The sequence below is a fragment of the Ornithorhynchus anatinus genome, chromosome 12 (assembly GCF_004115215.2).
Source record: "Ornithorhynchus anatinus isolate Pmale09 chromosome 12, mOrnAna1.pri.v4, whole genome shotgun sequence".
In the NCBI taxonomy this organism is placed as follows: Eukaryota; Metazoa; Chordata; class Mammalia; order Monotremata; family Ornithorhynchidae; genus Ornithorhynchus; species Ornithorhynchus anatinus.
Genome location: NC_041739.1, coordinates 17,822,679 through 17,836,649, shown reverse-complemented (window position 1 = coordinate 17,836,649; position 13,971 = coordinate 17,822,679). Strand labels below are relative to the sequence as shown.

The window sequence follows — 13,971 nt, the reverse complement described above, 5'->3', positions numbered from 1 at the left end:
TTTTAATGTATTTTGTGGATTTGGTTCCAGAGTCCAACTTAGATAGAACTTTGTAAATAGTAATGCTCTTAATTGTTTTTCTTTTTCAAGTAATCAGTTTTCCTCTTTGTGCTTTCAAAATATCTGGGGAGTGCAGAAACTTTTCCCATGGCCTTTATTGACTTTTTTTCATTTTCTGTAAGTATCCTATGATGCATTTCCATCACATCATGATTTAGAATACTGTTATAATATCAAATTTAAAAACTGAATTCAACAGCTCCTGCCTTCCAAACCGTTTGTTTTCCTTCTTTTTTCCAGAATAGGTCCACTGAGGTCACCAGGGACCAACTCAAACCTACAGTGCCTCAGGTGTGTGAAAAGTGTTCCCAACTGTCCTATGTGATTCCTGACTAATTGTTTCTTGGCTACCCTCACGCATCCTAGCTAAGACATTTGTATTTTAGCTCTTGGGCTTTGTAATTTTATAAGTAGGTTGGAAAATTGGAAGTACCTCACTTTTAGCATGGCCTAGTGGATTCAGCATGAGCCTGGGAGTCAGAAGGACCTGGGTGCTAATTCTGATTCTGCCACTAGTCTACTGTAACCTTGGGTAAGTCATTTTACTTCCCTGTGCCTCAAATACCTCAACTGCAAAATGAGGATTAAGACTGTGAGCCCCATGTGGGACAGGGACTATGTCTGACCTAATTCCCTTGTGTCTATCCCTGTGCTTAAAACAGTGCTAGGCACACAGTAAGCGCTTAATTCCACAGTTATTATTATTATAGATGAAAAAACAAGAAAGGATGAAATATACAATCACATATTGTAGCTAATAAAGACGTAAGAGATGACTGGAGGATCACTTGATATTATACAACACATAGGAATTGTACCAAGTAAAATAATATATTTCACTGAGGTCAAATAATCTCCACAATTATATCAAAAGAAAATTCTCAAAGTTGCTTTAATCCAACTATTTAAGTTGGAAAATAAAGACTGATGAAAAGAAGCCCATGTAAAATATGTCCATGATAAACAACTGCCAATGAAGTGAAAATCTTCATGCAGAGAGACCACCCACCCTTGACAACCGCATTCACATATAAGACTAATATTTGTATAGCATATGGGAGGTGGTCTTCTGCTCACGTGAAATAAGCCAGATGGGTGCCTTTTGAAAATCAATGTAATAAAACCCCACCTGGCAAAGCGTAATTGCAGCAAGTGCCTTTATGATGGGCTTTAAAACGAATAGGTGTGTGTGAGTGTAGGCACATATATACTTTCATATTTTTAAAATGTCCACATCAGACATAGTCTTTTAAGTGTAAGTGACCCTTTTCTTAAATGAACAGAGAGACAGGACAAAGATGTCACTTATAAAAACAACATCAAAATACAGGCCTGATATGCTCTGGTTTACAGAAAGAACAACAGTCAGTCATCAAAGCTGTCATCCCTTCTTTGAACTTCACTCTGGCTAAGCAAGAATAACTTACTTGCATATGTCATCTTCTGGGTCTTCAAGCCCAAACCTTTCATCAAAAGTAAGTTGTATCCTCACATTCTCCTCTACTGCTACTAATCTCCACACCAGGACCATGTTGCGTGGGTATGTGTGAGGGAACTTGGGACTGTGAATACTTCCATTAGTGGACACAGTAATGATCCTCTCATGCTGGGGATCTTGTACTCCTATAGCAAAGATACACATACAAAAACAGACACATTCAGTAAAGCATTATTCAAATTAGTGCTTTTTCATTTACTGAGGTATATATTCTGAATTAGAAGGGTTCTCAGGATCTCCCTCTCCCTTCTCTCTCTCCCAAAAGAACTGAATAATATTCACTCAGACAAAAAAACAAGAATATCACTGGGGTTGCTATGAAAAAATAATGATTAAGCCATTTATAAAATGCTAGGACCTGACTCTAATCCTACTGAGGAATATATAAAGCACATGGACTACCTTATGTAGGCGCCTTACCTCTGTGCGTCTTCTATATTTCTATAAGCTGGACTGATTAATACATAATTGTTTAGTGGTATTAGAGAAAGTGCACCTTTCAAAACACAATTATAATAGGGGACTTTTTTTTAATTCGAACAAATTTGTGGGAAGAGAACAGTTCTACCAACTCTGACATAGTGTACTCTCCCAAAAGCTTAGTCACTGCCACTAACTGACTGCCTCGATGCCTTATCTGAGTTAAACACACTGTTGAATTTAGGGAAGTGTGGAGTTCTGCATCAAATCACAAATTTCTTACTACCTCTGTTTTTAAATGAATGCATCCAGATTTGAGCCATATTGAAATTCAATTACAATATAACTTAGATAATGTTTTAATCATATTCTGGTATTTTAAAAGCTGACAATTAGAAAGTGAAATTCCGCAAGTATCTCAGTGAAGAATTGGGTGGCAGTTTGGAAATCTCTGCCTTCTGGAAGGAGAGTTTCCCCCTTGGCTGAGGGGATCCAACTGCCCAGGACAGTGGAGGGTTCCTCAAGCTTCTCGCTCTACGGGGATCCAGAAAGCAATCAGCTGAAGAAACAGGGTATTTATATTTCACATAAACTCTATTAGAATTGCAATGTTTTTCTCTTCATAACTCTCCATAACATGTGGCTGTCACTGAACCATAGGAATTTCTTTTCTACTTTTAAAATAATGGAAAGTCAAATTAAAAGGCAACTTTGCAGTTGTCTTTCCCAGAGACCACCCTACTTTATTTTCAGTGAAGCATCCAACATGATGCCATTGTTCAATGTTTTTGTTTTTACAAAAGAAGATTTATTTATTTAAATCCCCTGAAAACTCTATCAAAACCTTCCCAATCATAGTTGCCACAATCAAGCCTGAGTTTGGTACAAACATTAAGAAATGCAAAGAATGGATGAATGGAGTTTCTTATGCACTATCTACAGATAAGACAATCAAATCAATCAATGGTATTCACTGAGTGCTTTCTGGGTACAGAACACTGTATTAAGTACTTGGGAGTCCTGCTCATCTGTTACAGTGCTGTATTAAGCTTGTGAAATTTTCCTCATGATTTTGGAATCAAATCTTCAAGATGCCCCAACACCTGCCAACTCCTTGAGAACATATTCATCAATGTCTAAAATCAATTTGTCATACAGGTGGTCATTTTAAGCCTGCATAGTTATTTTATTTAAACCCGAATATCTACCTAATTCAACACAGCAGAATAAGGAATTTTTTCCCAAGTTCCTATAAAGCTGTTTGCCTAGAAAATGCAAAAGCTTCAGGAAGTTACCACACAGTTCTTCTGGCTTAGAGATTGAAATTATTTCCTATAGCATATAGGATTAAAATTCTACAATTGACATATTCATTTTTTCTTTTTATAAATGCCTTGGTGATATAAATGGCCATGAAAGATTCAAACAAAGCAACATTTGTCTGTTGTCTACAGCCCAGTAAATTGCAGGCCTTGATTATCTCAATACTATTTTTAGATTCTTAGTTTAAGGGTGACCTTTAGAATGTTTGTACTTAAACTGTGTTTACTATACTACTTTTTTCTAATCCTGAATTCCATTAGTCTATAATTCAATATAATTTAAAGGCTAAAAAAAACCCTGTCCTTTATTTGTGGTACAGGAACTGTAAATGTTCTTTCAAGTTGAATTGCTGCTCACAAAAGACTCATGCAGAATTCTCTGTGGGTTTGCCAGCAGGCACATATGATTTGCAGCTGACTGCCAAAGTCTTGTACACAACCAAAATAATGAAGGCTGTAATCAAAAATTAAAAATGGGACAATAAGTAGTAAAAAAGATCATACCAGAACTCTTTACTATGATCTTTCAGGTGAAGTCTCGAGATAATGAATTTTTCAAAATTCAAAAATAAACCCTGTTACTCCAAGTGCTAATCAGATTTAAAAACAATCAACCTTGCATTATAGAAATCCCTTTGTGCACATACACACTCACTAAAATGTAAAGTTCTGTGGTTTAGAATGGATTGTTAGTCATTCAATCACTGATAAAAATCTCACCTTTAGTAGTGCCATCTTCAAACTCTGGGGTAGAATTATACAATCAGTGAGCTCAAATTTTGAAAATCTTGTATTAAGGAACAGGCAAGAAGGGCAGGATAGTGGACTGGGGAGAGAGAAGGAGCTAGACATGTAAGGGGGGAGATGAGTAGGGAGCTGACTCCTGATGACTTTGATTTTGTCAAAGTAGATGGCAGGGTGATCAAGGGTGGGAGAGAGGGGAGGTAGGAGCAGCTACCAGGTGTGCTAGCTGGCTGCCTGAAGTCTTTCCCATGCTCACCTTACTACTGTTCTGACTGAAGTGTTAGTCCTGAGATTACCTAGGGTCCTCACATAGTGGGAAAACGGGTCATGGGTTCTAATCCCGGATGTGCCACTTGTCTGCTGTGTCGCCTCGACTGAAAAATGGGGATTGAAATCGTGAGCCCCACATGGGACAGGGACTGTGTGCAACCCAATTTACTTGTATCTACCCCAGCACTTAGCAAAGTGCCTGGTACAGAGTAAGCACTTAATAAATACCACAATTATTATTATAGTTAGGAGTGCCCAGGCCTGCCCTGAAGGGGAAGCAGAAACCTCAGAGGCCTACATTCCCAACCAGTTGAATTATTAGAATGTCGAGGACTGTGGTCTGGTGGGATGAGATGCCTGAGGAATCCTCACCCAGAATCCTGTTTTCCCACTGTCTTTATCTTGTTTTGATTTCTGAATGGTGTTTTTCTTATTAGCTCCCACCAATAACAGTTCCTTTTTCTGGGTGTCCATCCTGCCCAAACTCAATCATAAATTCTTGTGGGACAGAGACAGTGCCTGAACTTTTTTCTGCATCTTCCCCACTGGGGACATAGGACTGAGTGAAAGTCATAGATTGCGAAAAGCTGGCCAGCAAGCTCTGCTTTCAGGCCCACTCTAACAACATTCTAAAATAATATTAATGCATTCTGTTAATTATAATCCTTATAAAGTGCTTAATAAGTACCAAGCACTGTTAAACCAAGTTCCGAGCAGTCATCTCTAAATGTTACCCGTTGGTCATTCTTCATTATGGCTCTTCCTTACTCACTTGGAGCAAAGGGGTTAAAGAGGTCAAACTATTCTGCAATAACTACCAAGCAGCAGCATAGTCTAATAATAATAATCATGGCATTTGTTAAGCACTTACTATGTGCCAGGCACTGTACTACGCACTGGGGTGGATACAAGCAAATCAGGTTGGACACTGTCCCAAATGGGGCTCACGATCTCAATCCCCATTTTACAGATAAAGTAACTGAGGCCCAGAGAAGTTAAGTCACTTGCCCAAGACCACACACAGGGCCTGGTAGTCACAGACCTGGTTTCTAATCCTAGCTCTGCCACTGGTCTATGTGAGCAAGTCACTTCACTTTGTGCCTCAGTTTCCTCATCTGTAAAATGAGGATTAAATCCTACTCCCTCCTACTTAAACTGAGTCACATGTGCAATAGGGGAACCCCAGCACTTAGAACAATGCTTGACACTGCTTAAATGCTTAACAAGTACCATAATTAAGCTGGAACTAAAGGAACTGGAAAGAGAAGCTACCAGTCTCTATTGGATATCTGGTATAATAAATGATAATAACAACAGTAATTGTTAAATGCTTACTAATAATAATGTTGGTATTTGTTAAGCGCCTACTGTGTGCAGCGCACTGTTCTAAGCGCTGGGGTAGATACAAGGTAATCAGGTTGTCCCACGTGAGGCTCAAAGTTAATCCCCATTTTACAGATGAGGTAACTGAGGCACAGAGTAGTTAAGTGACTTGCCCACAGTCACACAGCTGACAAGTGGCAGAGCCGGGAGTCGAACTAATGACCTCTGACTCCAAAGCCCGGGCTCTTTCCACTGAGCCACACTGCTTATGTGCCAAGCACTCTACTATCTACTAAGTACTGGAGTAGATAAAAAATTATCTGGTCTCACTTGGGGATCACACTAAGTACGAGGGAAAACAGGGATTGTATCCCAATTTTGCACATGAGGGTACTGAGGCACGGAGAAGTTACTCACCTAAGGTAACACAGGAGACAAGAGACAGAATCAAGATTAAAACTGAGGTTTTCTGACTCCTGAGCCTGGGCTTTTCCCATTTGGCCATACTGCTTCTTAGTATTTATTGCAGAAATAGATCAGGTGAAAATTCTAGATGTAGAAAGCTTTCTCTCACAAAAAACACTGCTAACTAAGCTGAGGCACAATTTACCTTACCTAGTGATTTCACACTACATTTACCAAAAATAACTTAGCAAAAGAAGAAAATGTCAATGTTGTTAGCTCCCAATAGCAGAACAAAATTGAGAACACTGAGTTTCTTTCTCCTTGTAGATGCATGAATAATGGAGGTGTGTGCGTGAGTTAAAAGTAAAAGAATAGCAATGAAGAAAATGGCTAAGAAAAAAAATCAATACCAACCAAAACGCCAATTAATGAGAGTAAAAGGTTACAGATTAGAACTATTGAACAGATGACTGAGGAAATTTAGTGAATTGTATCTTCGGGGAACATTAAAACAATATCATAACTTCACTTTTATCAGCTATCTGGCAAAGCAATCACAACAGAATTGATTTCAGTTAAAGATTGATCAATTATAGGAAACTGGAAATTATCTAAAACCTAGCAACAGGCTAAATTTTCAACCTTGGTAATTCTAAGGGAGTCATCTCTGAATATGAGACTTGGGTTAAGGTACGTGATGAAAATACTTTAATGTCTAGTTGATTTTTTAAGTGACTGCTCTATTAAAGTAGAACTTTTAATTTCAATATTGCTCTTCAAGCCCATGTCCATGTAAGTATGTCTACAAACGTTTCTGCATGTTCTGTATTAAGAACCTCAAAAGAGATTTTCCCTACTCCATTCAAATTATCTATAGAGCCAGTCCTAAAAATGAGTGCAAATATATAGTTGCTATGGATGTGTTTGTATTGAAGATTAAACGGTTATAAGGGGAGATTCAGACTTGGTTTCCCAGCAGGAATGTCTAACAGCCAGATTTAGATCAGCAGCTTTAAAATACAAAAAGATTTTGTGGAATAGAAGGAAGCATACAGAGGGCTTTGGGAATGTGAGAGAGCATCAGTTTCACAGAGAGAACCGAGGATTGGTCTGCTTCTGTTGATTGCTTTCTTCAGTCTCGCTGGATTGTACACTCATGTTTACTAATTCTACTGTGCTTCCCTTTATTAAGTGTTCTGTACATAGACACTCAATAAATATATTACTGAGTGAATTAATCTAACTACCCACCTTGCTTTTCTTTGTTCCCTGTATATTTTCAGGTTCTATCACTGCATCAAAATACTACATGTCTGAACTAGATGTAAGGGACAAATTATCAGGATGCACAATCAAGAAACGATGATGGTATTCGTTAAGTGTTCACTTTGTGCCAAGCACTGAACCAAGTGCTAGGGTAGGTAAAAGATAATCCAGTCGGACACAGTCCCTATCTCATATGGGGTTAGCAAGTTAGCAGACTAATGGGGACAGGGGTGCGGAGGGAAAGAACAGTTGGTGTTTAATTCTCATTTAACAGATGTGGAAACTGAGGTACAGAGAAGTTAAGTAACTTGCCCCAAGTCACTCAGCAGGCAACCAAAAAGGCCGGGATTTGAACCGAAGACCTCTGACTTCCAAGTCATCCTCTTTCCATTAGGATATTCTGCTTCTCAACTGTTGAGGGAAAAGGAAATGACTATAGGAGATAGGACAGGGGGAGGATGGACAAGGAGAGTCACTTACACGTACTGTGAAGAGGATTTTTTCTCCCTAATTCACATATCCATTCTCTGTCTTCCTTGCAACCTACTCATGACCTTATATTTCATTTATTCTTAACTCAGCCCTTGGTTTTAAATTAGGAATAACATCACATATCACATTTGATAATATATATGTGGTGATAATGACTTCCACCTATTTTCATAGTGGTACAATACCCCTCTAATTTTTATTCTCCATTTATTAAAGCTTAAAATCCATCCCTGTAATCACAACTATAAAGACGGAGAGCTACCCAGAAAATGTCCTGTGAAACGTAGATAAAGCATTACCTAAAGCAGTTTCCAAAGGGCAAACCACATGAAAAACCCACTCAAATATTCACATTTCCAAGTTTCTTATATCAGGCAAATCAAGAGAACAGCACATTTTTCTAAAGTGATCATCTCCCACTCCAAAACCACGTTCACAGGCATTCCAAGGAATCTAAATTTGGTAACAGAAATATGAAGTTTTATAAAAGTTATTCACTCCACTATTACTTATTCTGGCATCCTGCATGTTTGGTTTCTAAGGTATACTACAAAGAGCTAGAATCCAATCCATTAATGAATCCATTGATTGAGCACTTACTGTGTGCAGAGTGCTTTACTAAGTGCTTGAGGAGTACAATATAATACTGTAGACAATGTAGATATGGTAGACAAGTTCCCTGCTCACAAGAAGCTTACAGTGGATTTATTCTTCTTGGCTGTTTTTCCAAGATTCTAACTTCCTTGGGGACAGGCCATAGTATGGAGAGAATAACTGACTCGAGGAAGCAACTTGACTAGAAGATGAACTGCAGACACAGATGGAAAAGCACCTCTGCCCTACTAAGACTGTGAAGCCCATGTGAAACTGGTTCTCTGTCTGGCATGATTATCTTGTATCTACCCCTGGGCTTAACCCTCACTTTACAGAAGAGGTAACTGTGGTAGAGAGAAGTGAAGTGACTTTTCCAAGGTCACAGAGCAGACCAGTGGCAGATCCAGGATTAAAACCCAGATCCTTCTCACTCCCAGGGCCATGCTCTATCCACTAAGCTATGCTTCTTCTCAATGAAGGAGCAAATGGAGTTGGAGTGAGCTGGATGCATTTCATCATGCAACATCACTCCAGGAAATTGAAGGCTTGGAAAACTGGGTCTTGACTGATGAGAGAATCAATCATGGTACTCACTGCAAAGCATGGAATTAAGTGCTTGGGAAAGTACAATACCTAGTGTTGCTAGATACAATCCCTGCCCAGAAGAAGCTTACAGTCTATATGGAATGTCTGTGTTAGTTGCGCCTGACTGTGCAACGCTAACTGAGGTGGATTATGCCAACTTCACTGGGCTGGTTTTCTTTCTTGGTTCCTAAAGAATTTAAACTACTTGGGTATCCCCAGTGTAACCATATGGATCACTTGTTCAGAAGAATCTATGAAACTTGTTCCTTAACAGCTTTCTCTACTGTTGACAAGTAATCCAAGGATCTCAAATGGATCTGCTGACTACAGCCTCCCCGCAAGTGACTATAATACTATAATATAATACTATAATATAATCCAGTCCTGCAGTTAAGAATATACCAACCATCCAAATATGAAGCTCTCTGTTCCATGAAATGGAGAGTTATTTTCAAATTGGTAAAGGATATGTGACAAGGTGTGATGAGTTTAAGGGGCATTAATTACAAACTTTAAAAGGAACCAGAACTCTAGAAAGAATTTCTGGTAAGAGAGTTGATCTTACTCAGCCTATTTCAAAATACTAAAATCCAGCCTGAACAATGAGGACCTCTAATTGAACACTGTGGAATCTCTATTTAAATACAAAATAATCATCAGATTTTTATTTTTCAGCAAATGAAATCATTTGATTCATCTACTGTCCATGAACGGAAAAAGAAAAGTTCCATGCATAAAAGACTATATCCTTCTCAAGAAACCAAGCCTCAAAGTATCTATAAATCATGAAGCTGACATCCATCGTTATTCATCATTTCTTTAACCTTCACCAAGACATCACCTATCTTTCACCCATGCAACAATGCAAATTGGTTGAAACATGACATCACCCAAAGCCTGTATAGCAGAGTCTAAAGAATATTCCTTAAGACTGTAAAGGCAGAGGCAAAATTTGAACAATCTTCTGTGATATCAAATGCTTACAGTGTGACAAACATTACAGAAATAATAATTTTCAGAGTTAAAGCTAAATAATATGAACACATTTAGTATGTCAGTAATATAATTAGAGGAATTCCTGCATATCTTTAATTGATATGATAAATGGCTGGAGATGTGAACACTACTGAAATTTAGAAAATGAATGGCTAAGAGAGAAAGCTAGAAAAATCAAGGACAGAAGATACATTACAGTATTAAGATGACATCGAGTCCACACTTATGACTTCTAAACCTTGTTATGATAAAAGCAAATTCACCACCCAGCCTAAGATATCACTGAAGAGGAAATAAAACATCCTGCCTAAGGTCAGCTGCCTGAATTCCCCTCCAAATACAGGAGTGTAAGATGAGGAAAAAAAACACACATTGTTTTTGAATTCTGAATTGTTGAAAAAGATGTTTCTTACCTTTTAAATGTTCTCTCTTCTTTGTTCTATGCCAGTCCAGATGCCTGGGTATAGTTCCTCCCTGCCAGCAGATGGAGATAGTACAATTGAGTCTATTGGTGATCTCAAACCCTAGCCTATAAGAGTCTAAGGGTTCAGATTCTTCACCTCTGACTTCAGAAATAGCAAATTTGAGTAATTGAAAAACCACACAAAAAGTTGTAAAGAAAGATATTGACTCAAATTTGAACTTTACTTTCATTTGCACTAATCACTGATAAGGAGTCTAGGCTGGCATAGAAAAAAAAAAGATAGAACATTAACTTGTTTGTGACTCATTCTCTCCATATTCACGTTCCACCTCCATAACTGTTACCGTCACTTACCCCCACAAATACTTTTACATTACCCATGAAAAATCAGCATCTACTGGAATGACTCATCTTTGTTCTGGATTAGAAGGCACTTGCTTGTCAAGGATGTAAATGGCTTTCTGTTTTCAAGCATTATGGGATGAGCTTCCCCTTCCTTTGGTGATGCCTCTATGTTGATTAGAATGAATCTAGGCTGTTTTCCAGTGGTAATCTAGGCTCTTCTTATCTGTGATATGCAACGTGAAGAAGTTGATTCAGTCCAGCTGATTTCAAGTTCTCCAAAGTCAGACATATCAAGTGTTCATAAAGTCAAAATTTGCCACTCTGTAGATAAACCAGATGATTCTTTCGAAATTAAGGCAGGCATTAGAAGAGATGACAGAAAATATTTCTGTCAAAGACCATGAATGCTATTATTTCATTCTTTAAAGTGATGCTCACTACAGATGGTTTTCTTGAGACTTACTAATAGAAATTGCCTATCACTTCTCCATTTTGGTGAAGTGTAGAGTGACTTGTAAAAAAAAAAAAAATAGTCTCCTGACATTTTCAGCTTGCTAAAAAGGGGCAATTAAACACAACTGAATCCCATTAGATGATAATGACTCTCACTCTCTGAAACCAAGATGATGACAACTGTTGAACCATCGGATCATCCAAACTAGCTGATTCCCACTCCTTTGAGAAACCCAAAGGCCTTGTAATAAGTACCTATTCTAGTTTGATTTAAGCTTACCAAATATAAATGTCTACCTACTAGTTACAACCACAAAGCCTTAAATCAAAATCTCAAGGAATTTTTCTTTCACTAATTAGTAACCAGTTGAGCACTGTGCTTGCCTATCTGAAATTATTTAGCACCACTGAGACAGGATTTACCGCTTCCATGTCCTTCTTGGCAAGAAAATTTCATATTCATAACTGTCAGGATGCTTGACAATTATTTCAATAATCTAGGAAACTGAGAGGCTTTTCTGGCTTCTTAATGTCAGTAGTTTTATCACTAGGAGTCCACCAGTAACAAATATGCTGAAAATTTCAATTGGTTTTTCATATCTATGGATTTACTGGAGGTTACCTCATTCCACTTGTTGAAATGCTCTCCCACTGACAGAAGACTGATAGGGTTGACTTAACATGGCCTCTAACAGATTTATATTCTAGTCCTTTGCTTTCTCTTGTATCTCACTGGATGATCAAGCAATATCAAACTGGAAATTGTATATAATTTGCTTGATGATGTGCTTTTCAAAATATGTCTGATGATGGCAGTAAAAGTGATTATGGTATTTGTTAAGGGTACACTATGTGCCAAACACTCTGCTAAGCACCAAAATAGAAACAGTAGTCATATGTGGCACAGTCTCATATTGCCTCACTTTAGAAAAATCCCTGAGTGGTACAGTGCTTTGCACAGTAAGTGCTCAATAAATATGACTGACTGACTGAATGAAAAAGCAAAGAAATCTGAGTCTAAATGGTGGATCTGAATTTGGAAACATGATACGATCTTGAGTAGAATTAGTCAGGACCACTTAACTCACATGAAAACAGCCCAACAGTATAATGATACTAGAAGACACCTACCACTGTGGAATATAGACGTTATGATCTCACACTGGGAGAAGAAATTTTACAGATGTAGGGTACAGATTATTTTAAACCATATCAACTTCGGTTTCACTTTTCTGGGATTAAGCTCCAATTTTTAAAATGGCATCACTCCCTCCCCCGCTATAATAGTAATTTGAAAAATAGGAGTAAAACTGATTTTTCTTTCATGGTGATGCTGTTAAAATCACCATAATCTTGGTAAAATAACTACAGACTTTTAGAGCAGACTAAATGATTACTGGTTTTGAAAATGTTTTCCCAGAATGGAAAGAAAAATCAGAAAACAGTAATAAAATGTGGAAAGATGGCTGTGAATATTTATAAACATTTCCAAAACACAAGCAATAAAGAAACTCTTTCATGACTGATTTTAGAGAGTTCATTTGGAAGTGTGATGCTTTGAAGAAAAACTATTTTCTGTAAATAGAGCCTCATTTCCAAATTTGGGGCACAATGAAGCCAGCTGCCTTGATGCTATAACTCTCTGGAACAGGCAGTGAATATAAAATATAGCCAATAATGTTTGTCATGAGAAAAGCACTATAAAATTTGAAGTGGTATTACTTCATGTAAAAGTAATACTGCATGATTACACAATTAACCATACTATATTGTTCATCAAATTGAAATGTACAAAGTTTTTCATAGTAACACTGAGATACTATTTCCCAAAATAGTGTCTAAAACCCTTTCATCTTTTGTAAATTGCTCCTACTAGAAAAGAAAGCTTCATGCTTCCTCATATTGTGGCACAGGCTCTATTCCTTGGGGCCAATTGTTTACAGGAAAAGGGCGGTCTCTGAATTTCCAAAGGGGAGCTTTCCATTATAAAGAGCAGATAATCTGGTTTTAGAACAAATGGTCAGTGAGGTCATTAAACCACTGCATAAGCCATGGAGCTCATTTTGGTGAACGAAGAAGAGTGCAAAATGGCCATGGGAACAAGGAGTTCATGCCACGGATGAATCTGAGATCCAAAATTATTAGAATTTTCTGCCCTTAAATGCCAGTTGACTTCATGCAGTCCTAACCTTTATACACAGAAACAAAAGTTTAACGTGTTAATATCACATAACTATATAGCTCAACGTATACATCTGCGTTCTTAATATATATACTTTTTTCATGAAACAAAACAGGTGCTAATATTTTCAAAGCTATATTCAGCCAGCAGGAATGTCAATTTTCCAACCTGTCAAGACGTATCTTTAAAAAGCTTTTGGTTGACAAGAACTGTAAATGCAAGGAACACCATTAGAATAAGACTCAATTGTACTCTTTCCATCTTCCATCAAGTATTTCTCCACATTTATATGAAGAACAGAAAGGTAATATATTAAAAATAAAAAGAGCTGCACATGATAGACTTTTCTTCATGCAGATATATATTTTCACTCAGAATTATTAGATACCATTCTTCTAAACTGATTTCTAACAACGAACAATAGGAAAGTCATAGAAAGTTGTGACAGAGATGAGACTTTATTTTTAAATGCTCACAAAATTATCCCTTGCTTGAGACACAGCTCGAGAACACACTTTGATACACCTTTCAACCTTGTCCATAAAAATCTCCTCAGTTCATAATCTCAAAGAGAATGCAACTAGTACAGTCA

General features: G+C 37.6%; 1 protein-coding gene across 4 annotated transcripts in view; it reads right to left on the bottom strand.

Moving 5' to 3' along the window:
- Nucleotides 1–13,971, bottom strand: part of PDGFC (platelet derived growth factor C) — a 172,661-nt gene that overhangs the window by 71,820 nt on the left and 86,870 nt on the right. For 2 of the 4 annotated variants that reach the window (XM_029076783.2, XM_029076784.2), the window contains one exon: nt 1,488–1,683. In XM_029076783.2, coding sequence (XP_028932616.1) covers nt 1,488–1,683 — 196 coding nt within the window. Of the gene's footprint in view, nt 1–1,487; nt 1,684–10,388; nt 10,450–10,753; nt 10,898–13,971 lie in introns of those variants that run through there. The other 2 variants (XM_007673057.3, XM_029076785.1) reach the window with 2 other exon arrangements.